General features: G+C 60.1%; 8 protein-coding genes across 8 annotated transcripts in view; 4 read left to right on the plus strand and 4 right to left on the minus strand.

Annotated features, from left to right (window-relative positions):
* Window positions 1-2,609: 2,609 nt before the first annotated feature.
* PAN0_002d1163 (uncharacterized protein) lies at window positions 2,610-3,818 on the minus strand (the record flags this gene model as incomplete). The annotated part of the gene is made up of 4 exons (XM_014803330.1): window positions 2,610-2,729; window positions 3,059-3,411; window positions 3,533-3,708; window positions 3,796-3,818. The coding sequence occupies 4 exons, from the start codon at window positions 3,816-3,818 to the stop codon at window positions 2,610-2,612; spliced, it is 672 nt and encodes a 223-aa protein (XP_014658816.1).
* A 1,393-nt stretch (window positions 3,819-5,211) lies between these two features.
* Window positions 5,212-6,283, plus strand: PAN0_002c1164 (uncharacterized protein; the record flags this gene model as incomplete). Its single annotated transcript, XM_014803331.1, has 3 exons — window positions 5,212-5,310; window positions 5,586-5,779; window positions 5,830-6,283. 3 exons carry the CDS (start codon window positions 5,212-5,214, stop codon window positions 6,281-6,283), a joined length of 747 nt encoding a protein of 248 aa, XP_014658817.1.
* Window positions 6,284-6,559: 276 nt separating this feature from the next.
* PAN0_002d1165 (NAD(P)-binding protein) lies at window positions 6,560-7,840 on the minus strand (the record flags this gene model as incomplete). The annotated part of the gene is made up of 3 exons (XM_014803332.1): window positions 6,560-6,764; window positions 6,837-6,946; window positions 7,016-7,840. The coding sequence occupies 3 exons, from the start codon at window positions 7,838-7,840 to the stop codon at window positions 6,560-6,562; spliced, it is 1,140 nt and encodes a 379-aa protein (XP_014658818.1).
* A 634-nt stretch (window positions 7,841-8,474) lies between these two features.
* PAN0_002d1166 (5'-3' exoribonuclease) lies at window positions 8,475-12,914 on the minus strand (the record flags this gene model as incomplete). The annotated part of the gene is made up of 1 exon (XM_014803333.1): window positions 8,475-12,914. One exon carries the CDS (start codon window positions 12,912-12,914, stop codon window positions 8,475-8,477), a length of 4,440 nt encoding a protein of 1,479 aa, XP_014658819.1.
* Window positions 12,915-14,049: 1,135 nt separating this feature from the next.
* PAN0_002c1167 (ATP-dependent protease La) lies at window positions 14,050-17,712 on the plus strand (the record flags this gene model as incomplete). The annotated part of the gene is made up of 1 exon (XM_014803334.1): window positions 14,050-17,712. The coding sequence occupies one exon, from the start codon at window positions 14,050-14,052 to the stop codon at window positions 17,710-17,712; it is 3,663 nt and encodes a 1,220-aa protein (XP_014658820.1).
* A 611-nt stretch (window positions 17,713-18,323) lies between these two features.
* Window positions 18,324-18,632, plus strand: PAN0_002c1168 (uncharacterized protein; the record flags this gene model as incomplete). The annotated part of the gene is made up of 1 exon (XM_014803335.1): window positions 18,324-18,632. The coding sequence occupies one exon, from the start codon at window positions 18,324-18,326 to the stop codon at window positions 18,630-18,632; it is 309 nt and encodes a 102-aa protein (XP_014658821.1).
* A 469-nt stretch (window positions 18,633-19,101) lies between these two features.
* On the plus strand, window positions 19,102-19,612 carry PAN0_002c1169 (mitochondrial ribosomal protein s24; the record flags this gene model as incomplete). The annotated part of the gene is made up of 2 exons (XM_014803336.1): window positions 19,102-19,434; window positions 19,514-19,612. The coding sequence occupies 2 exons, from the start codon at window positions 19,102-19,104 to the stop codon at window positions 19,610-19,612; spliced, it is 432 nt and encodes a 143-aa protein (XP_014658822.1).
* A 209-nt stretch (window positions 19,613-19,821) lies between these two features.
* The window catches only part of PAN0_002d1170 (cyclopropane fatty acid synthase domain-containing protein), a gene marked incomplete at both ends in the record, with an annotated part of 3,871 nt that continues 820 nt past the window's right edge, over window positions 19,822-22,872 (minus strand). The window contains 3 exons of the mRNA XM_014803337.1: window positions 19,822-20,777; window positions 21,000-21,028; window positions 21,168-22,861. Coding sequence (XP_014658823.1) covers window positions 19,822-20,777; window positions 21,000-21,028; window positions 21,168-22,861 — 2,679 coding nt within the window. The remainder of the gene's footprint in view (window positions 20,778-20,999; window positions 21,029-21,167; window positions 22,862-22,872) is intronic.

The raw sequence follows: 22,872 nt of genomic DNA on the forward strand, positions 1-22,872 counted from the left end.
CCGAGTAAGCGAAGGCGTTGTCGTCGACAGCAGACGCCGCAAAAACCGACCAAGAGGTCTCCAAGAATTCGACACGCTTGGACGATTAGAGGCACAGAACATCTGCTTCACCGCGTCAGAAGGTGCCGAGACAAACAGAGCCCCACAGTCGCTTCTATCGCCACACTAGGCTGCTATGGAGTGGCGCTCGAAAGAGGGCCCCCAACACGGAGCCGATTCGGTAGCCTTACCGAGCCTTGGGGTCTCTCTACCTCTTCCAGATCCCTTCGGGTGCAGTCGAATGCCGTCTCATTTGCGCACTCACAATTTGAAAGCCCGTCGGAAGAGGGCGCGTTGGACGGCGTGCGCCGGGGTGCAAGCAAGAGACAACGACAAGGCGACATGGCGTTCGGCGCGGTCTCGAAGCGGAACAGACGGCACAGCACGAAGCGAGTCGCAAATCCAACCGACTTGAGCTCGCTTCCGACAGGGTCTCTCTTAGCAGCCACCCGCAACGCCTAAGCGAGGTGATCAGATCCGTGGATTGATTGACGCGACCCAGTCTACCAGCCAGCTGCCTCGTTCCTCGCGAGCGGATCAGCCACATTTTGTTGGATCGCAAAATGGCGGCAAATATAGAATTGGCGAGAAAAAAAAAGGGCGAAGCGAGCCCCGCCTAGCTGAGGCACACCAACGGCCCCACGCCCAGCTGTGTTGATCGGCTTTCCCGATGCTACCTCTCTGGCCCCCCCACGCTGCGGTCGGCCTCGCTTCGGCTCGGCACAGCGCAATCAGCTGCGACGCAAAGTGGTCCCACTTTTTTCTCTTTTTAGACTCGCTCGCTCGATGCGTGCCGAACAAAGTTTGATACGGTGTCGACGCTGCAGAGAGTGTTTGCAGTCGTGCAGATGTATTTCGAGCCGAGATAGGAGGTGTTGGGGTCGCCACTTTCCTCTTGTCAGGCGAAACCATAAGACCGCATCACCGGCGAAGATGCACGGGGTATCCTCGTCCAGCCTACTCTGCGATTGTTTGGACGCACTTGCCAGCCCTGCGGAATTCGAATGCGCGTGCCTTGAGCTGAGTCGGAATGGATTTTGACTTAGACCCGTGACCAGCCGCTAGAGCTCGTAAGCACGGCGCAGACCCTGACTGGGTGAACGACGGGGTAAGGCGACAAGCAAGTCGAAGGAGTCTGCGGATCCGAAAACATCGCGCCTGAGCTATTTGGCCGATGCCCACACCAAGCGGAAGGCCACGGGCTTCAAACCGGCCCCTCGGCTTCCTCTGGCGGGGTGCTCGTGAAGCCCAAAGACGCTTGCAGGAAGCCGGGCCATTCCTGGCATAAACCGCCCCCACCTCATTAAGAGACGGTTACCACGATCTGCCGAAGCTCCGATCGGGCACGCGAGTCGCTCGCTGCCTGTTGCCTTTCCGTGTGCTGACTTTCTCCCGAGGATCTCCCACACGGGATGTCGACGAAGCGGCGAAAGCGATCGTTTTCACATCGCCTTCCACTCTGGCTGAGTCTGGTGAACCTGGCTGCAAGTCAGGTTCCTCTCACTGGGTCCCTCTTGCTGTCACAACGCTTTTGCGACATTGGCGGGCAGAGATTGGGTCTGGACTGCTTCGGGCGCGACCCGGCCGCGGATCGGTGCAGGGAAGCCATGAGGTGAGGATGCAAGGCTGGGCGAACAATGTGCCCGCAATGCGAGAAGGTCATGCCGGGGAGCCGTGCTGCGGTGGGCGTGCGTGGATGAAATGGCTAGTTGTGCCGTGGCGGGAGCAATGGGGTCTAGATTGTGCTCGTCCGGCGATCTCCAGGGTCTGGTTTTGACGGCCGTAATTGCGCCAGGGAAGTGTCAACCGAGCGAATTTTTTGCAACGTTTGCATTGCCACGAGGCCTGGAGAAAACTTCGACACTCTGTCTCCACGAGTCGGAGGCGAGTCGGCAAGCTCAGGCCGAGGCCGAGGCCGAGGCCGATCGGACCATCGTGCCACGCATCATTCCTTCGAGCAGGGCCTGGATCCAAAATTAGCCATGCAGAAGCATGTTCGGGCAGACATCGGCATGGCCAGGCAGATTCGTGCAGGTACGGATGGTATAGCCGTGTTTGTTGTATGCCCTCGCTCCAATTGGCTGTCCGGTGCAAAGGATAAGACATTGCTGCAAGTGCCGGATGACAGGCTCCCTGCCCTGCAAGGCCTGTCGCCGACGTTCCAGCGCCAGAATACATCGCGCTGAATGCCTTGCACGGTTTCCTCGCGCATGCTGTACAGAACGCTTATCAGCGAGTGGAGAGTGCGATGACATGAGGTGAGCATGCAACCTTCTTCTCTCGGACCCGCGATGCGCGCTTCCAGCCATCCGAGTGGGAACCCATCCGAGTCGGCGAGAAGAAACGAGCAGGGAAGCTGGCTCAAAGCTTGGCGTTCGGCCCGGTCGGACTTTTGGCTGGGTATCAAAAGCGCGAGTGTGTGAGCGACAGGACAGCGCTAACCGCGTCCGATGTGACGGAGCATGATGCGGTGCCAGGCGAAGGGGCGCCAATCGGATGAAGGGCTGCACGCCACATGGGCATCACGCTGGCGCATGTACGCCGCTCACTTTGCACGCTCATCGCGAGACCTAGGCCAAGAAGATACCATCGGAGCCTCTCGCACGCTTGCCGCGAGGACCAGGAATCTGGATACGTACGTCGGAGCTGGTTCCTGCTTTTTTCGCAGAGCCTGATTTAGACTCTCTTCTCTGTAGGCCAATGATTCCGTTCAGGCACACCCCGACCTGCATCAAACTCGCGGTTTGGGGCTCCGATCCAGCTCCTCACCTCTGGCAGTTCGCCTAAAAGCAAGCGTGGCGCGATTCCACGCGCGCGCAAGAAAAAGAAAAGGAAAAAGAAAAAGAAAATGGAAAAAGGAAAAAGGGAGGCGACGAACGGCTCTTCCGATTGAGCAAACCCTTGCTTGGACCCTTGGGAATTACCCGAGTGGAGGAACTGGGACCTTGGCTCCTCGTCAATTTCCCACACGCACTCTGGTCGTTTTGCGTTTTGCCACTCCGCTCCTTCGCGAACTTACCTGCCCATCTTGCGGTGGGTCCCTGCTTTTCAACACCGATCGCGCGCTGTGACCTCCGGCGTCAGCTCGTTCCTGAAATTTTGGCGAGCTGTCGCGTCCCTTGCCTGGAGGTCGTCGGAGAATCGACCACTGTTTTGTGAGACCTTGTTCTTGATCCGAGATCCGACTCGGATTGGCATCTTTCCGCGGATCTGATGGTTTCAGAGATTTGCTGCTGGCAAGGACTGGCGCACTCTCCTGCCTCAGTGCCGACCCTGGCTCGTGAAGATTGCGGCTGAGATGGAAGCTGCCGGTGACCCTTTGACTTTCCACTCTTGCTTCCACGGACGCCCACCGTCTCTGCACCGAAGCACCTGTATTCACCTAGAGTCAGCGCTGGGTCCGAAAGAGAGAAGCGGACCGGTGTTGTGGGTTGCCGAGCTCTGTCCCGTGCGAGTCGGCCCATGAGGTGTGGTGAGCGAGCACCGTGCACACCCAATCCTGATCCTCCAACATCGGAAGCGAGGCGATCGATGGCGGCATGGCCAGGAGCCGCGCTGCAAAGACCAGCTTGTCGAGCCCATCCTGCCGACTCGGACAGGTGCTGATCCAGGAACACGACGTGCAGCGTCTTGGGCTTGGAGCGGATAAGCAAGGCGACCGACGCCGACCTGTTGACCGGACGCGAGTCAGGCGGCTGCGCCCCAAGGAGCGACACGTGGCGTTACGCAGCGAGTGAGTCAAGATCGGAAGCCCACCGGAGTAATGCGCGCGCCGCCATGTCGCAAAATCGACATATCCGCCTGCTCGGATCGAAACTTGCAAACTCCGACTGGATGCTTCTCCGCTGGCGACAGCCGTTTTGGAGATCATGAACCGCTGCTGCGTTGATGTGTGACCGATTTGCCTATCTCGCGTGTCACCATCTCAGACGACGCAAGATGCCTTTCAAGCTCAGGATCTCTGGGCGATCCCGGTTCGCTCCATGTCTGCTCACAGCGGGTACAGTATGTCTCGGGCCTTGTCCGGGTCATTGGGCTGTCTTTTCACGTCGAGCGAATCGAAAGTGTCGGTGCCGGTTCTTGGCTTCCACACCGCCGGAGCCGAGTGTAGCCGAGCCACTCATGCAGTGGGGCAACGTGGTCAGTTCTTTGGGATCCGTTTGGCGCACTGCACCCTGATAGCGAGCGGTGCGTGAATGCAGAAGCGAGATAGCGGGGCGAATCCGCACCAGAAGAATAAAGAAGAACAAAGGGGCATTCTCTCGGTGCCGCCCATTCGTCTCGCCATCTTGTTAGGAGCCGCAGGGCTTGAGGATGAACGCTCCTATGGAAGCAGACGTCGAGGGGCCGCATGCTTTCGGCGGCGGTTGCACGACTTGTTGAGAGTGGCCTTCGGTACCCACATCTTCTCCCTCACCGAGCCGGAAGATTGCCATTTCGGAGCGGAGTGAGCGCTTCCAATCACGAATTAAGCCGGCGAGGTAGAACGACGTTTGCAATTTGCGTTGCAGATCCTGTCACGCCGAAACCCTTGCTTGCCCTCGGCGTGTGCACGATCAGAACGCTATAGTGTATGCAGCTCGGCGTATGGACGTGTGTGAAGCCACGACATGTCATTGGAGTCGGTCGGCGAATGGGCTTTCAAGCTGGTGAACGAGAGAGCATCGAACGGGCAGGTGAGAGCTGAGATGGAGTCAGGTATCTGGGCGTTTTTTTGCACCATGCTGAGTGTGATGTCGAAGCCTGGATACATTGCCTCCAAAAAATCCTTGACTAAAGTAGTGTTAGGCCGGAAGCAGATTGCCAAGGCCTGGTCTGCGGCGCATCATGACAACTGCCAAGACTGTCAGCGCGAGAGCACGGAAACTTCGAGTGCCGTGTGGAAGCACACACATCCGAGATGGCTATCCAGCGCTCGCCCTTGGCGCCGAACTCATGGCTGTGCAGCATGCAGTCATCCTGACGCACATATGTGGCATGGCAGCAGTGCACAGCCGCCCTTGGCTTAAAGCGTTGGAACCTGCGATGTGTGAGCCACGATGCTGCGCAGCGAGTCCGGCTGTGGCGTCAGGTGATAGAAGCGATCCGGCGGGCTGAGAGAGACTGGCGAGCTTGTCCATTGGGCTAGGAGAGACGGCAGGCACGCAAAAAGAGCGGGAGGGGCACGGACGCATGCTGCGAACAGAGACAGGCGATCAGCGAGGCTGGGAAGCGAGTTGCGAGGCGGATGCAGCTCTGCAACACCACCGCGCAGGGTGCAATACAAAAGCGGTCAGCTTGGGGCTGCGCAGCGAGGGTCGCGGTGGTATTCAGCTTGAATTGGCGAATACGGAATTGCGAGGCGGGTGCAGGGGCCAATTCAAAACACCTCTGTCATTGTGCGTGCTTACGAGCGCCGGGGCGCGTGTGCCGTCGTGCCGCCCCTTTGCATTCCCATCCCGCCTAGTCCATCCCAGAGGCTGCACTGAGCCGAGCCAGCCCAATCTTTTTTCGCACTGCGAGCCAGCCGTGTGGAGTTGGACCAGGAGCGTGTTGCGGATGTCTAGACCTTGGGGGAGGCTGCAGCTAAGCGCCTGCTGCCAGGCCTGCATCCGGCCGCGCTGCAACATATCGACGCCAGATACGGGGCTGCTACCTCTGCTCAGCTCGAGTTTGGCCTCTCTCCACCATCCACAGCCAATCCACAATCGCTTCCGATCCTCAATCGTCCCAACTCGCTACCTCGACTTCGCTCGCCAAGGTCGCCACAACACAACCACTCACTCCATATCTCTCTCGTTGCTCGATAAGCATCCACACTAGTCAAGATGGTAAGTTGTCGACCCTTTTCTCGCAGCCCGATACGCGCGCTGGGCAGTCGCAACAGCAACGCCTACAGATGCTCGCTTGCGCTTCTGCTCGCATCTCGGATTGGTGGTGCAAGTTGACTGACCATGATGGATCGTTCTTTTGTCTCCGCGACTCTGCGCCCACCGACGACTTGCTCGCACCGCAGGGTTCCTGCATGTCCAGTCCGTCTGACGGCAAGAAGATGAAGCGCACCGACACGAACCCGGGCAAGAACAACACGGAGCTGCACCGCACCACCTCGTCCTACCAGGGCTCCGTCGCCGACGGCATGCGCTACTCGGACCGCAACACGGGCGAGCGCGACCGTCTCACCGCCTCGCAGCTGCACAAGTCCAAGACGCTCGAAGAGAGGATCAAGCAGGCAGAGCGCGAGAACAAGACGCGCGTAGGATAGGTGCGCTCCTCGCACACGTATCTTTGCTTCCTCAATGCCTCGAGTCTGCCAATTCAAACCGATATGATATCCCATGATCCCCTCTTCTCTTCTCGAGGTACGGCGCCCAGCGGGATGGACCGCCACTACGACGTACCCTTCTGCCTTTGTACATTTTTGCCCGTCTCTTAATCTACACCGCTTCTCTGCACCTTGCACAGAAATGACAATCGACTTGCACACTGCGTCAGGCTCGCAACGTGTTCTCAGTTGCGATTACGAAGCCGAAAGTGATGTCTAGTTGGCGTCGGCGACGTCGATGATGACCTTACCGACGAAGCGGCCGGATCCCTGGAGCTCAAAGGCCTTCTTGGCGTCGGCGAAGCTGAACACCTGTTCCGGGATGACGAGCGGCTGGAGCACGTTGATCGCAGCGAGCTTGTTGTCGACGTTGCGCTGTGCGGTGGCGTGCGCCTCGAGGTACTGCTGGAAGAGCTTGTAGCTGTTGCAAACAGGAGGAGTCAGTTCCGTTGAAGCTCATTCAATCTCGTCACGATGCGGGATCGGAGCTCACCTGCCACACATGACGCCCTGCACCTGGGCCTGCGAGTAGAGAATCGCCTTGGCCGTGTCGGGAAGACCGTCGTCAGAGTCCTTGGTGGATTTGTAGTCGTCCATGTAGCCCTGCAGAAGTCAACGAGTGCGCAAAGTCAATGGATGTCCAATTCTCACCCTGTGCTGGCCGCAACTTACCACGACCCAGACGCTTCCGTACGCCTTGGTGGCCATCAGGGCTCGGTTGAGCGTGCTGCCACCTGCGATTTCGACGGTGTGGTCCACGCCCTCGCCACGCGGGGTGCGGGCGCGCACCGTCTGCCACCAGTTCTTGTCGTTCGAGTAGTTGATGCAGTCGTCCTTGTGCACACCGAGGCTCTGGCAGAGCTTGAGCTTGTCGTCCGAGCTCGAGATGACGATCGGACGGGCGCCTGCAGCGAGCGCGATCTGGAGTGCCGCAATACTCACGCCACCCGTTCCCTCGATCAGCACAGTCTGACCTTGCTGGACGGTCTTGGGGAATCCGAGCAGGCAGTGGTATGCGGTGAGCCCAGCGACGGGAAGCGAGGCTGCTTGACGGTAGTCCATGTGCGCCGGGATGCGTAGCAGGTTGTACTGGTCCAGTACCACGTGCTTGGCCAGAACACCATCGCGGCCACCGCCGAGTGCACTGGCCTGCATCTCGTTGCCGATCTCGCCGTGACGCCAGTCGGAGCTGAGGTGCGTGACTACACGATCGCCGGTCTTGACGGTGGAAACGGCCGATCCAACCGCAAGCACTTTTCCGGCTCCGTCCGAAACAGGAATCAGACCCGCAGGAGGAGTCGTGGGTGCAGGATACGTCGCCGATGCAATCTGGTAGTCGCGTGCGTTGAGCGATACGGCATGAACCTCGACGAGCACCGAAGTGGGTGCTAGCTGCCCTACATCGGGCAGCGCAACCTTGTCGTCGAGCACAAGACCTTCGAGGCTCTTGTCGAATGACGATAGACGGTATGCTTGCGTAGTGCGAGGAGTCGACATGGTGGACAGATGCTGGTTACAAGACAAACAACGTTTCTTCCTCAATCATGCTATTTTATGCCTTTGCTTCTTCGCATGCATCGGCCATTCCCCGTCAAGCCTTCGGTCAAACCAATCCACCTGCTTGCGGCCCTCATGCTCATTGCATTGCATCTGTACTGATCATGATTCGCCGCGTGGAACCCGACGATCCGGTAACCTCATCGGAACGAAGCTAAAGTCCGAACCGCTGCCAAACAAAAAAAAAATGCTTAACCGCACCCGGCCCAGGCGTGCAGGATGAAGTCATAAGCACCTGCGCCTCCACTCCTCCTTTGACTCTGATCGCCTAAACGCGCAGTCTAAACATGTTCTGCGGCCCGAAAAAAAAAGCTTGGCCTGAATTGCGGTTCAAAAATCCACGGCTCAACCGTTAGATTTGACGTCTGCACTCACATCCGATTCGCTCGGACATACCGAACACACAAGACCTCGGCGTGGGAACAATGTGACAGCTCGGCAACGTTCGCAATGATGCATCGAAGACCGGAAACAATATATGCAAGAGCTACAGATGTATCAGGGCGAGAGATCACGGAAAAGACGGCCGGTGACTTGGTCTTCGAGTGACGAGACTCGAGTGGCATCACCCAATCTAGGGCGCAGCCGCAGCGCCGCCACGACCGCCACGGCCGCCTCGGGGCGCACCACCACGGCCGCGTCCGTTGGCACCGGCTCCACCGCGTCCACCGCGACCGCGGCCAGCATTGGCACTGGCCTGCGCAGCCACCTGGGGCCCGTTGGTGGCCGGTAGGGGGCGAGCTGCACCCGCGGGCGGTCGAGCGCCACCACGCGGCGCGCCTCTGGATGCACCACCCTGACCGTGGCCATTCGCAGCGGGAGGTCGAATGCCGAGCGCCGCCATGATCGGGTTAATCTCGTTGACCTGGCTGCCGGACGCTGCGGCCGCCTTGGTCGGCCTCTGCTTTCCGCTGGCCACGCCCGAGAAGGCGACGTCCTGCTGCACGGGCGCGTGTCGCTGCTGAGGCCTCTGCAGAATCTGCGTGCTGCCTTCCCTGCCCTTGCCGTTCTGCGCCTCGCTGGGCGTAAAGGCATTCGGGGGACGGTAAGCGCCTGAACCAGCGCCATAGCCGTGCGCACCGTTGCCTCTGCCGTTGCTCTGCGCAGAGCCCGTGCCACCAATGGGGCCAAGAGTACGCTCGAGCGCGCTGCCTACCGACGCACTCGTGTCGCCATCACCGCTCGTACCGGCACACACAAACTGCGGCTGCGTGAGGTTGAGCACGCTCACAAACGAAATAGTGGCGCCCTTGTACGGTGCGCACCTGTCGCCAAGCGTGGTGCCACTGAGGAAGGGCACGTCGAAAACGACCTCGAGCGAGTTGCTGTTGATGCTCACAACGACACCGCGCGCCGAGAGCGGCACGTTGCCCGAGTCCTGCACCATGATCACACGGTCGCCCAACTCGAACCTCTGCGCCTGTAGACGGAAGGGCGCGTGGTTGGGTTTGAGCAGCGCCGTGCGCGGGATGCCCTTGATGAAGACGCGCTTCACCTGGCTCGCGGCGCCGATCGCAGTACGCGTGTCGACGAGTCGAGACGTGAACGCTTCGATCTGCTGCACCGTGTCCTTGGATAGCTGCTCGGCATACAGCGGCACGGTCTCGAGATCGCGCACGCCCTTGGCTTTGATCCAAGCCTTGAGTTCGGCCATCTTTTCGTCCACCTGCGACTCGTCCCAGATCTGCGTCGCACGCGTCACATCGACGCCCGACCTGTGGCTGAGCATCGTCGCAATCTCGGGGAACGTCTGCACGTACTCCTTGACCAGCTCGAGCGTCTTGTCCGAAAACTCCCAGCCGTTGGCCGACTTGCGCGAGTAGCCGAGCACCTTTTCGCCCTTGCCCTCGAATTTGAGGCTGAGGCCGACGTTGACCTTCTGGTCTTTCCATGCCAGCATCATGCTCGACGTGAGCTTGGCGAGCGCGAGCGAGGTGATGCCGCACTTCTTGGCCACGTGGTACGACGGCATGTACTGCACGCGGGCGCGCGAGGCGACGAGGTTGCGCAGATGCGCATTCTCCTTGGCCTGGTTGGGGAAGAAGGCCACCTCGATGGCGAGCGAGGCGTCGGTGCTGCCGACAACGTGCGCAGGAGTACCGTAGGCGTTGGCGCCCAGGAAGAAGACCTTGGTCTTGTCGGGGTACTCCTCACGGATGGGCTTGGCGGGCGACTCGAGGAATCGAGCGTCGTCGTGCACGACATTGGTCACGGTGACCTGAACGGCCTGGTCGATCTCCTTCTTGGAGGTCTCCTCGTAGTCCTTGATGAAGGCGCCGTCATCGAGACGCTTGAGGCCCTTGAGCGGGCGGATGTGGACGAGCACGTCGACGTCGCCGATAAGAACACCCATGCGCTTGCTGTATTGATACTCGGCGCGTTCGGCCTTTCGCTGGAAGTCGCTGAGCGTGGCGGACTGGTGAGGGGTGGCAATCACCTTTTGCTGACCGCCGACGATGCCCATCTCGTATCGGAAGAGAGAGTCGGATACACCGACGACGAGACCTTCGGTGAGGAAAGGCCAGTTCAAGAAGGCGCGCTTGCCGATCATGGCATTGGCGATGGCCTCGGTCTTTGCGTCTTCGTACGCATTCTCGATGGTGACGACCATGCTGACGCCCTTGGAGTCCGACTGGAAGATGTTGACACCGTGGTGACCCAGACGGCCGTAGTGGGGAAGTGTCTTGAGACTGGGGAATCCGGCAAGCGCACGGACACCCAGCTCGACGCCCTTGGTAAGGCCCTTGACGAGGTGGAGGCCGTCGAGGGTGGGCAGGTTGAAGTTCTTGACGACGGCGCGGCAGTGCACCAGATCGGGGAAGGTGCCGGGAAGGCTGGAGGGGAAGAAGAGCTCACCGTCCTCGTTGTAGGTGAACTCGCGGCTGTGGCCGAAGCCGTTGCGCTTGCGCTCCTCGATGCCGAGGTAGACCTCACGCTTGTCGAGCGCCTCGAGGAGTCTCTTCTCGTCGATGAAGGGGATCTTTACGACGGCCTCCCAGTCCTGCTTCTTGCCGTTCAAGTCGGCTTCAAAGTTGGACGGGTAAAAGTCGATGATGGGCGAGGTGGGGTCGGTCATGAGGTCGCGGAAGGCGGCGGGGATGTGCTGGCTACTGAGAGCGGGAAGGACGCCCATGAGCTGGTCGAAGGGTCGGAAGGGCTTGCCGAGGTCGAATTCGAACTTCATCTGGCCGACGTTCTTGAGGTCGGAGATCTTGGGAGCGTAGTGGTAGTCGTAGAACCAGCCCCAGGAGGCGACGCCGTCGTAGTAGTAGTGGAGGACCCACTGGAGACCCTCGATGTATCGGAAAGCGAGCTTGGACATGGCGTCGTCATTGGAGTAGTCGAACTCGAGCTTGCTCTTGTAGTAGTCCTTTTTCCACTCGGTCATCTGAGCGTCGAGGCGCTTCCTGTAGTCCTCTTCGGGGTCGACGTCGTCGTCGCTGGCGGTGTCTACCTTTGCCTTGAGGTAACGGCCGAGGACGCGGTCGACGGCGGCGTCTGCCTCTGACTTTGCGCCCTTGTGCTTGGAGGGTGCGGCGGCGGCCTCGGCCGCGGAGGAGGTGGAGTCGTCGTCGTCGGAGGATTGGTCCGAGTCGGCGTCCTCGTCCGAGGGGCCGTTGTCGCTGTCGTCGTCGTCGATGGCGATGGCGGGGAAGGAGAGGGTGATGGCAGGCTTGTTGGAGGCGGGGTCGACCTTGTTGAAGGAAGCGCGGAGCTTGAGGCTGGAAGCGAGGTCTTCGAGGAAGCGCTTGTCCTTGTTGGGCAGGTCGGCGGGGACCATGAGCTCGGTGGGAGCGCCGGCGGGGTCGTGGCGACGAGCCATGACAAAGGCATGTACGTTGTCAAAGAGTTGGCGCTGGGGCTTTGTGAGGACGAGGCCGCCCTTTGCCTTTGCCTGGGTGATGGCCTTCTTCTTCTTGGAGACCTTTGCCTTGTGGTTGGCGGTGTCGCCGTAATCGCGTTCGAACTGCTCCATCTCAAAGTTGCAGAGCTCCGCGAGGACGAGCTCGAGGCGGTCGGTGCGGAGATGGCCGCTCTCGTTGAGGTAGCCGCCTGCGACGGGGAGGATCTGCTTGTAGATGCTGAAGAGGAGATCCATTGCGCCTTCGTTGATGTGGAGGCCGGGGAGGTGGGGCAAGAAGTCGTTTCCGACAAAGATGTTGAGGAGGATGAAATCGTCGATGATGCGTTCGAATTCGTAAGGGAAGGGGAGGGAGGAGCGGAGGTCTTGGAACTCGAGGTCGAGGTACTCGCGGAAGAGGGAGAGGTGGAGGAGGAAGAAGTTCTGGGACTCGAGGCTGCCCTTGGACTTGCGACGGGGGCCGAACTGGACCTCTTCACGGAGGAGGCAGAAGTGGGGGTCGTGGCTGAGGAGGCCGAGCATGATGAGGTCGGCGTCGAGGCCGTAGAGGCAGTGGCGGACGTTGGGGTTGTAGCCGGGCTGGGCCTTGCACAGGCGGATGTACTCCATGATCTTGTGCTCGCCCTCACCGGGCACGTCATGGCCGGAGAGGATGACCTGTACGTTGCGCCAGTCTGCGTCCTCGGTGATCTTCTTTGCGATGAAGTACTCGAGCTGCTGGGAGAGCTTTGCCATGAAGGGGGTGCCTGGGGTGATGCAGTTGGAGTCGAAGGCTTCCTCGTCGGGGAGGATCTCGCCGCGACGTTCGGCTTTTTCCTTGATCTCCTTTGCCTCCTTTGCGGTACGGAAACGACGGGAACGCTGCTGGTTCATCTTTGCGCGTGGGGCGACGCCGTCGACGGCGAGGAAGAAGACCTTTTTGGGCTTGATCTTGTGGAAGAGATGCTCTATATAGGCGAATACTGCTAAAAAGATTTGTGTCTCTGTGATGCGGAAGGAGGCATCGTTGTCGTTGGGGTGGGAGCAGTTGTGGATGATGCCGTTCATGTCGAGGTAAAGGTTGTCGAACTCGGGGATTTTGTTCTCCTCGATGAGCTGACTGATGAGCGGGTAGCGCTCCGACATGAAGCGGAAGAACTTGGGGATACCCATGGTTGCGAATGTGCGTGTGTTGGGTTAAAGAAAGAGGAGGGGCGGAGATGTGTACGACGAGCGCGAACGAGCGAGTGTCGGGGTTGGAAGCAAATGTGGTTGGTCAAAAGAAAGCGATGGAGCGGTAACGAGCCAAAGGAGCGACGCTTGGTGCGAACGAAAGAAAGGATCGAACAAGATGCACAAAGCTGCTGGACGAGAGGCGAAGGAGCCGATGGAGAGAAGGGAAGGAGGATGTCAGTGCGCGGAAGGTGATATTGGGAGCGGCAGTGTGCAGCGCGCGTCCAACGCGCCACCCTCTCTCTGCGCTGAGCAGAGACCCTGCGAAGGCCCCGCCGCCACCCTGCTGCGCCCTGCCCCGCCTCATCTGCTAGGCACCGCACGTACGGATGCCCGCTGCATGCGAACGAAATTCGAAAATCAAAATTGTTTATTGCTGCAGTCTGACAGCTTGATTCATTTTTCGGAGCGTGATCGGCTAAGTTCGCGGCGCTTCGGCGACCTTTTTGCCTCCACATTCTGGCGAGAGTGCATCTGGCGGTGACTCTCTGTTCCTGAGCAGCTGGAGCTCAGGCCCAGCAAGGTGGATGCAGTCGACTGGCGGTCAGCTGACGGACGCCTGAAGCTGAAGCTGAGCTGGGCTAGGATGCGATGCCGAATCGAGCTTTGACAGCGAGGCGGGCGCTTGGACCCATGGAGGAAGAAGGCGTGACTCGCACAAAGGGCTTCAAGGTGGCGAGCTGGCGAATAGAACGGTGCTTTCGGAGATTGACTGACTGAGTGCCGACCCAGACGACACGCACGCGCTTTTTTCAACACAGTCGGCTGAGCAAAGAGGCACAGCTGCTCTGCCTATCTCGTAGGTAAGCGAATTCGTCGGGTCTTCGCCGGCTCTCGGATTGGCGCCCGGCTGCTCCACTTTGCGCCGCCGCCTCAACCTGTCGTGCACCAACCCAACCTGCCACTCTCCTCATCTTTCACCAATTCAACAATCCACGTTTACGTCCGACCACAACCACAAAGGATCCACGCACGCATCGATCGCGTCCGCAACCATCCGGTGCATCCTCCAAGCATCCTTCCCTCCCAGCCTCGAGGATCCCCTGCTGCCTAGAGCGCAACTACGCCCTTCCTCATGATCCCTTCGCAGAGGTATGCGGCCGGGAGCGCCTCACGCTGGCGCACATCCGCAGTCAATGCCGCCACCATGAACTCCCGACGCATCGTCTCTCTCTCCTCCAATCTCGCCAGAGCCGCTCCGGGCCCCTCGGCTCTTCATCTCGCAGCACCGCGAATCGGCAAGAGCATCGTCGCAACAGCTTCTGCCGCCTTGCGCACCGTGCCAGCAAGGTCCCTCTTCACCTCTCCCGCCCCCAGCTTGCCACGGTCCAGGAGACTTGAAAAGATGCTCGAGGACGGCGAGGAACACCAGAACGAGGAAAACGAGATCGACGAGGACGAGCAGCACAACAAAGAAGCAGAGCAGACCGGCGCGAAGGCAGAATCCTCTGGCTCGTCCCCCGGCGCTCGCTCAGCTACAGGCGGTGCTGCCGCTTCCGGCTCTGCTTCTGGCTCCGGCTCGGCTGCAGGCGGATCGAGCTCTGGCTCTGGAAACGGTTCCGGCTCCAACTCTCTCGCCCGCTCCACCGTGCCCTCCGTCTACCCGCAGGTCCTCGCCCTTCCCATCACCCGTCGTCCCCTCTTCCCCGGCTTCTACAAGGCCGTCGTCATCAAGAACCAGGCCGTCTGCGCCGCTATCAAGGAGTCGCTCAAGCGCGGCCAGCCTTACATCGGCGCCTTCCTCCTCAAGGACGAGGCGGAAGATGCAGACGTCATCACCGACCTCAGCAAGGTGCACAAGGTCGGTGTCTTTGCTCAGGTCACCAGCGTCTTCCCCGTTCAGGGCGGCGGCCAGTCCGGCGGAGCAAAGAAGGGCAAGGATGGCGAGAACGCCGAGGAGGAGGAGGGCATCACTGCCGTCCTCTACCCGCACCGCCGCATCCGCATCGACGAACTCATCACTCCCACCGGTCAGACCATCCCTTCGCCCCCACCAGGCACCGAGGGAGCCGGTCCAGCCAACCCTGTCAGCGACGAAGCCGCCAACGAAGCCGTAAAGGCTGCCTTCATCGCAAAGGTGCACGACATCCAACAGGAGGCACGCGATGACGGCGTCCTCCCTGAAGTCAACGACGCATCGGCAGCCCACCTCCAGCAGAACGCCCCACCAGCTCCTCCCAAGCCCTTGGATGGCGAGTCGCAACCCGAAGGCGATGCTGCTGACACTCAGGACATGCCCTCCCACTCGACTCCCTTCCAGACCTCCTTCCTGCAGGACTACGCCGTATCGCTCGTCAACGTCACCAACCTCGCAGCCGCGCCGTACGACAAGCGCAACGACCAGTACATCCGCGCCGTCATGTCCGAGCTCATCAGCGTATTCAAGGATATCGCTACTCTCAACCCGCTCTTCCGCGACCAGATCGCCAACTTCTCCATCTCCCAGGGCGCAGGCAACGTATTCGAGGAGCCCGAAAAGCTCGCCGACTTTGCCGCCGCCGTCTCCACGGGCGAGGTGAGCGAGCTCCAGGCGGTGCTCGAGGCGCTCGACGTGCGCGAGCGTCTCCAAAAGGCGCTCGTCGTCCTCAAGAAGGAGCTCATGAACGCACAGCTCCAGAGCAAGATCAGCAAGGACGTCGAGTCCAAGATCCAAAAGAGGCAGCGCGAGTACTACCTCATGGAGCAGCTCAAGGGCATCAAGAAGGAGCTCGGCATCGAGAGCGACGGCAAGGACAAGATGATCGAAAAGTTCCGCGAAAAGGCCGCAGAACTGCGCATGCCCGAAGCCGTTCGCAAGGTGTTTGACGAGGAGCTCAACAAACTCCAGACGCTCGAGCCCGCCGCCAGCGAGTTCAACGTGACGCGCGGCTATCTCGACTGGCTCACCAGCATCCCCTGGGGCGTCCACTCGCCCGAGAACTATTCCATCTCCAACGCGACTTCCGTGCTCGACGAGGACCACTACGGCCTCAAGGACGTCAAGGACCGCATCCTCGAGTTCCTCGCCGTAGGCAAGCTCAAGGGCACTGTCGAGGGCAAGATCATCTGTCTCGTCGGCCCTCCCGGTGTGGGTAAGACTTCGATCGGCAAGTCGATCGCTCGCGCCGTCGAGCGCCAGTTCTTCCGATTCAGCGTGGGTGGCCTCAGCGACGTCGCCGAGATCAAGGGTCATCGCAGGACCTACGTTGGCGCCATGCCCGGCAAGGCCATTCAGGCCCTCAAGAAGGTGGGCACCGAGAACCCGCTCATCCTCATCGACGAGGTCGACAAGATCGGTCGCGGCCACAACGGCGATCCTTCGTCGGCTTTGCTCGAGATGCTCGACCCAGAGCAGAACGGCTCGTTCCTGGATCACTACATGGACGTGCCCGTCGACCTCTCGCGTGTGCTCTTCGTCTGCACGGCCAACACGCTCGACACCATCCCGCAGCCGCTGCTCGACCGTATGGAGGTCATGGAGGTGTCGTCCTACACGGCGGACGAGAAGCGCCACATCGCTCGCGGCTACCTCGGCCCGCAAGCCAAGGAGGCGTCGGGTCTGCAGGATGCCAACATTGTGCTGCCAGACGAGACGATCGACTTCCTCATCAAGCACCACGCGCGCGAGAGCGGAGTGCGTGGCCTGCGCAAGCTCCTCGAAAAGGTGTACCGCAAGATCGCATTCGACATTGTCAAGGAGCACGGCGAGTCGGTGTTCCCGGAGCCCAAGGAGGGCGAGCTGGCGAGCGCCAAGACCGAGGCGGCGTCGGCGTCGGCAACCCAGTCCGTCACCCCGCCCAACGTAGACGGGCAAGCGGCGGACAGTGCTGCTGCTCCCTCTGCCTTCCCCGAGCCATCGGCGTCGACGAGCGAGGCTCCGGACAGCAAGCCGCTGCAGGACGGCAAGGTGCCTGGCAAGGATGCGGCGCCCGAGCCCCCAGCCAAGGTGACGACCGAGAAGCGCCAGCCCATGGCGGTGCCCAAGGACGTCAAGGTGGAGATCACGATCGACAGCCTGCGCAAGTACCTCGGACCACCCGTGTACCACAAGGATCGTTTGTACACGAGCGCCATGCCTGCCGGTGTGTCGACGGGTCTGGGCTACCTGGGCAACGGTTCGGGATCGCTCATGCCGATCGAGACGACCATCATGCCGGGCAAGGGCAGCCTGCAGCTGACGGGCAAGCTGGGCGATGTGATCAAGGAGTCGGCGTCGATCGCGCTGTCGTGGATGAAGACGAATGCATTCGATCTGGGCATCGTCAAGGATGCCAACGACAGCTTGCTCGAGAACAAGGATGTGCATCTGCACATGCCCGAGGGCGCGATTGGCAAGGAAGGGCCGTCAGCGGGTGTGGCGTTTACGGTGTCGCTGACGTCGCTGCTGACGAATCGATCGGTAGCGCCGACGCTGGCCATGACGGGAGAAGTGTCGTTGCGCGGTATGGTGCTGCCGGTGGGTGGGCTCAAGGAGAAGCTGCTGGCCGCGCATAGGGCGGGCATCACAAAGGTGATTCTGCCGGCGCAGAACCAGCCCAACGTAGAGGCGGACGTGCCCAAGGCCGTGCTGGATGACCTCGAGGTGCACTACGTCAACAACGTCTGGTCGGCACTCAACCATGCGTTTGGAGAGGGACCGTGGTCGGCCAAGGCGAAAGAGATGGAGGAGCTCGAGCGCAAGGAGGCCATCACTAGCGATCAGCCCAAGCAAAAGATCATGCCGGACGATGGCGCGAGTCAGGACCAGCCTGTCAATTAACACGCTAGATTGCCAACCACCGCTCCGTTCGCTCACTGTACTTCATCGCAAATGCAAATCATTGTACGAATCATGCCTGCGTTCTTCAAAACGGTGCGGACGGTGAGGGGGAGTCAAGAGATGCAATTCGATTGAGGTTTGCTTGGGATGGTTGGTGTGGGTAGCTTAGGAGCGGGGGCATTCGCACCACTGGTCCTTGGGCACGGTGGCCTTGACGGACTCGATGTGCGCGCCGCAGCCGCGCCAGGTGGTCTTGCCGCACTTGTCGCCTGTGTGTCGCGATAAGCAGCGTCAGTAAAGACCCCTCGAGCAAGGACGATTGAAGGCTGTGGGGATGGGTGCTTACACGTGGCGGGCATGCAGGTGTTGACGGGAGCCTCGGTGTTGTTGAAAGCCATTGTGACAAAGAGGTTGGGGGAGAGAGATGGAGGTAGGGAAGAGGGGGTTTGGATGTCGTGAGACCCTTGATGCCTGCTCAGCCTCCACAAGCTTTTGGGGCGCGGTCAATTTAGAGCGCGGCCACTTCTGTTCGGGTTAGAAAAAAAAAAGTAGCCGCTGCAACACCATCATCCCTCTTATTGCCGTTCGAAGCTGGCTAGGATCTGGACAATATGGTGTCCAAATCCACATCAACCCCATCCAAGTCCAAATCCGCTTCTGGATCGGCAAAGAAGAAGACGCCATCGCTCGTGGCAAGCAGCCTCAAGAAGACGCAGCGCAAACCCAAAGCCTCCAAGTTCAAAGACGCCACGGCACGCGAGCACCTCGATCGCCACACCAACCAGCTCCTCGCCACACCGAGCGACAACAAGACCGACGATGCATTTTCCTACCACACTGGCTCCAAGGCCGACCAGCGCAGAACAAAGGCCCAGGTAGACCAGGCTGCCCTGGCGCTAGATATGCTCATGAAGTCATAGACCTCCCTCAACTCGAACCTTGGACCTTTTAAGCGTCAAGGTTCCTTCCTCGTCCAATATACCCGCTTCAGACAGTCAGAGATGCACTTTGACTGTCGAGGCATCCATCTGTATTCTGCATCACAGAACAGCGTCTCAAGGATGCGCATCGAGAGCGCAGTGTGTGTCTGCGAGGCGAGCAATGGCAAAGAGCAACAAAAAAATCTGAATTTGTTAGATTGGGAAATGATGTCGGGCGCAGCTGAATTTTTTCGGTTCTCGGGCGGTGAGTGGGCTCGGTCGAGTCTTCCTGCCGCAAAAAACGCCCGGCTCGCTTTCACCTTGCTCGTGACCATCACCCGCTCTATCCACGCACCTTCTTCTCAATCACCGCACCGCGCCTCCTCGTTCAACTCCTTGTTCGATACTAGCAAGCTCCGTACGAATCGCTGCACACTCCATCTTTCCCACTGCGGTTCGATCTACGACAATGGTGGTGCGACTGAGGTTGAGCCGCAAAGGCACGCGCAACAACCCCTTCTACCATCTGGTGGCGATCAACGATTCGAAGCCGCGCGATGCACGACCCATCGAAAAGCTGGGCGAATACGATCCCATCCCCCGCCCCGTTACTGCTGCGAGGCTTCCCAACCCTTCTCTTGGCCCTGCACCGGGTCATGGTGGAGTCATGACCACCGGCATCTCGCAACAGCAGACAGAGCCAGCGTTGCAGAAACGCCTCGAGTGGAACGAAAACCGCATCAAGCACTGGCTTCAGCTGGGCGCACAACCATCCAAACCCGTCGCGAGATTGCTAGACAGAGTAAGTTTGCTTCCCGAAACACAAGTACAAGAGTGGAAGTCCGAATACTGACATAGACATGGTTGCTGTGGGATTATAGGCCGGACTCATCCCAGAAGGCGTGCATTATAAGGGCATCTACCGACCGCCGCCTGCAGAGCTGCAGTTTCAAACAGACAGGAACTCCAAGCGCTCCTAATCCAGTAAAGCAATCCGCTTTTGTACATCATTCCACACTTCCAATTCTCAGCCTCTCACGAACTACAAGCGGCCGGGATGCGGTCCGAAGTGGCACAACAGGGTCGCTATTGACATGGGTTAAGCAGCGATACGCAAAACAGAGGGAGGGTATTGGAACAGAAACGACAACGAGACGGGGTGGATGATCGCGCATGGAGGTGCGTGGGTTTAATCGCGCGACTGGTTGTTGAGGATGCGGAGGATGTTGATGAAGAGGTTGACAATGTCGAGGTAGAGGCTGATGTTGGCGAGCACCCATTCCTCTGCGCTCAGACGGCGCTGGATGAGCCAGGTGTCGTAGACAATGTACAGGCTGAAGATCACGCAGCCTGCACCGGCCATGATGAGGTCAAACGTCTGGTTGTACGGCATAAAGATGCCGACGAATCCGACGCCCACCAGCACCATGAGACCACCAAACAGCCACCCGCCGAGGCTGCCAAAGTCCCACTTGCTCTGGAGCGTAAACAGGGTAAGCCCAAAGAACGTGAAGGCCGTAATCACCATTGCCTGCAGAACGATCTTTTGGTCCACGTAGGTGATCACGGTTCCGAGCGAGATCGACTCGAGCACGGTAAACAGCGACAGCAGCAGGATGTTGGTGGGGTGCGAGTGGCGTTTCCAGTACAGGAATCCCATCGTCACCAAGCTTCCGATCATGGGCACGATGAATGCCCACTGGTTCTGCTGCACCCACGACGCAATCCCCTGCGTCGTCATGATCGCCGCGATCGCCGTCGTGCCGAGGATCTGGAAGAACAGCACGCTGTACACCTTGCGCAGAAACATGGCGCGGATTTCGGGCGAAGACTGCTCCACCGTCACGCCGAATTTGAAGTCGTCCGGATCGCCTTCCTGGTCCACATCGCGCGGGGCGGCACCGGCACCGGCATCCGCCGCCGCACCATACGACGGCGCATCGTGCTGCGGAACAGCCTGGTAGCCCTTGGGCGCATACGAAGGTGGCGCGGTATAGTTGGTCGACATTCTCGATAGCAGACGTGATGAGGATGATGTGGAGAGTAGGAAGGGTGGCGCCGCAGACGGTGGATGTGTCGAGGCTTGCCGTGGTGCGGCTGAGCCGGCTGCGTGGCGCTGCTTTCTCCACTTTTCCGGCGCAGCCGCTGCTCAACGTGCTCAGCCCGCACAGCCCGAAATATCTCGAAATGCCGCGCCCCGAAGCATCCAGAAATCGCGCGCCAAACAGGCCTCTGTTAAGCCTTGCCATGGAACGGACGGAAATGCGATGCTCGGCTATGATATGGGCTTGGCTTCACTTTTTGGGTCGAGCGCCGTTCATTTCTGCTGTACATGATGATCTGCTATACAGTACAACGGGAGCCTACTGCCTGTCGTGCCAAAGGACTGTGCAGCACTGTGGCACGGAAACGCAGGGGCCGGGGAAAAGGGGAAAGGGGAGGAAGGGGCCGAGGAAGACTGTTCGGTTCCAGGTTCGAAGGAAGATGGAGGAGAGCAAGGTGGCGGGAGGCGCTCAGTTGTACACCGACTTGAACTTGGTGACGCTGGGACGGGGCAGGAGGCCGCCGTGGGACTTGACGCCGTTGATGCGGTGGTAGGCGTTGAGGTTCTTGTGGAGCACAAACTGGAACACGGAGCTGCCGCCCTCGCGAGCCACGATGACGCTCGACCAGAGGAAGAAGCTCCACATGCGGTACATGTGGTCGCCGTACTTGGCCACCACCTTGTCCTTGTTCGACTCCCAGTTCTGCGCCCATCGCAGGATGGTCGCCGAGTAGTGCACGCCGGCGACGTCGACCGAGCGGATCTCGAAGCCGGCCTTCTCGAGGTGCGACACCACCCAGCCGAGCGAGCACGAGGCGTCGGCGCCGGGGAAGACGTACTTGTTCATGAAGAGGCCCCAGTTGAGGTCGTGGAACTGCCACGTGGGTCGCAGGCCGGCCACCTGGAAGACAAACACACCGTCGTCGTCGAGCAGGTTGTACACGTCCGAGAGGAACTTGTCGTAGTGGCGGATGCCGACGTGCTCGGCCATCTCGAGCGAGATGATCTTGGTGTAGTGGCCCGGCTGCACGGGGATGTCGCGGTAGTCGAGGTTGAGGATGCGCGCCTGGCTGGGGTCGATGCCGTTCTTCTGGAGTCGGTCGTTGCCGAAGCGCGTCTGCGTCTTGGCGAGCGTCACACCGGTGACGTCGCAGCCGTAGTTGACGGCGGCAAAGGTGGCGAAGGTGCCCCAGCCGCATCCGATGTCGAGCACGCGGTCCTCCTTCTGCAGGTCGAGCTTGGAGCAGACGAGGTTGAGCTTGTTGTCCTGCAGCTCCTCGAGCGTCTCGGCCTTGTTGGCGTCCGAGATGATGCCCGAGGTGTAGATCATCTGCGGGCCGAGGAACCATGCGTAAAAGTCGTCGCCGCGGTCGTAGTTGTCCTGGATCTGCGTCTGGTCCTGCTTGGCGGTGTGCATGAGCACGTCGGGGATGAGGTTGAACAGCACGTACTCAAACAGCGGCCATGTGAACTGCATCGAGCACCAGTCCCAGCGGTACTCGAGCAGCTCGTTGAGCGGCAGCTTGGGCTCGATCTTGCCGGCAAAGTAGGCGTCGTGGAAGGTCTGGTAGGGGATCTTCTTGTCCGAATGGTACTTTTTGCGTAAAGCGGCGTCCTTGATGTCCATGTAGTACTCGAGCGGCTTGCCGGGCAGCTGCACCTTTTCGTTGATGCGCGGGCCGTAGGTGGACATGACGGTCCAGTAGGCGATGGCGACAGGCGCGCCAAAGAGGGCGCAGAGCAGCAGGTAGCTGAACCATCCGAACCACTTGGGGTTGACGAACGGGATCAGACGCAGCACGACGGCCGGGGTGAAGAAGATGAGGAGGGCGAGGTGGAGGTTGGAGAAGGTGCCGTTGCCCTCTGCGGGGAGGGGAGCGTTGGCGATGGAAGGGTAGTTGGTGAGCTTGACCTTGCCGCCGGGAGCGAGCTTGACGCTGGCATCCTTCTCGTCCTTGACGGCAGGAGCGGAGCCGTTGCCGAGCTTGAGGCTCGAGCCGTTGGCAGCAGGAGCTGGCTCGGGGACGGCGATCTTGGCGCTCACAGCAGGCTGTGCCGGCAGGACAGGCTCAGCCTTGACGCTGGCGGACGACTGCGAGGCGGGCACGGCGTGCGGGAGGTCGACGGTCTCGGTGACGCCGTGCGAGTCGAAGGAGAGGTTCTTGGAGAGGCGGTCGTACGCCTCCTGTGCTTGGT

Source organism: Moesziomyces antarcticus (genome assembly GCF_000747765.1).
Source record: "Moesziomyces antarcticus DNA, scaffold: scaffold_v10002, strain JCM 10317, whole genome shotgun sequence".
NCBI classification, from domain to species: Eukaryota; Fungi; Basidiomycota; class Ustilaginomycetes; order Ustilaginales; family Ustilaginaceae; genus Moesziomyces; species Moesziomyces antarcticus.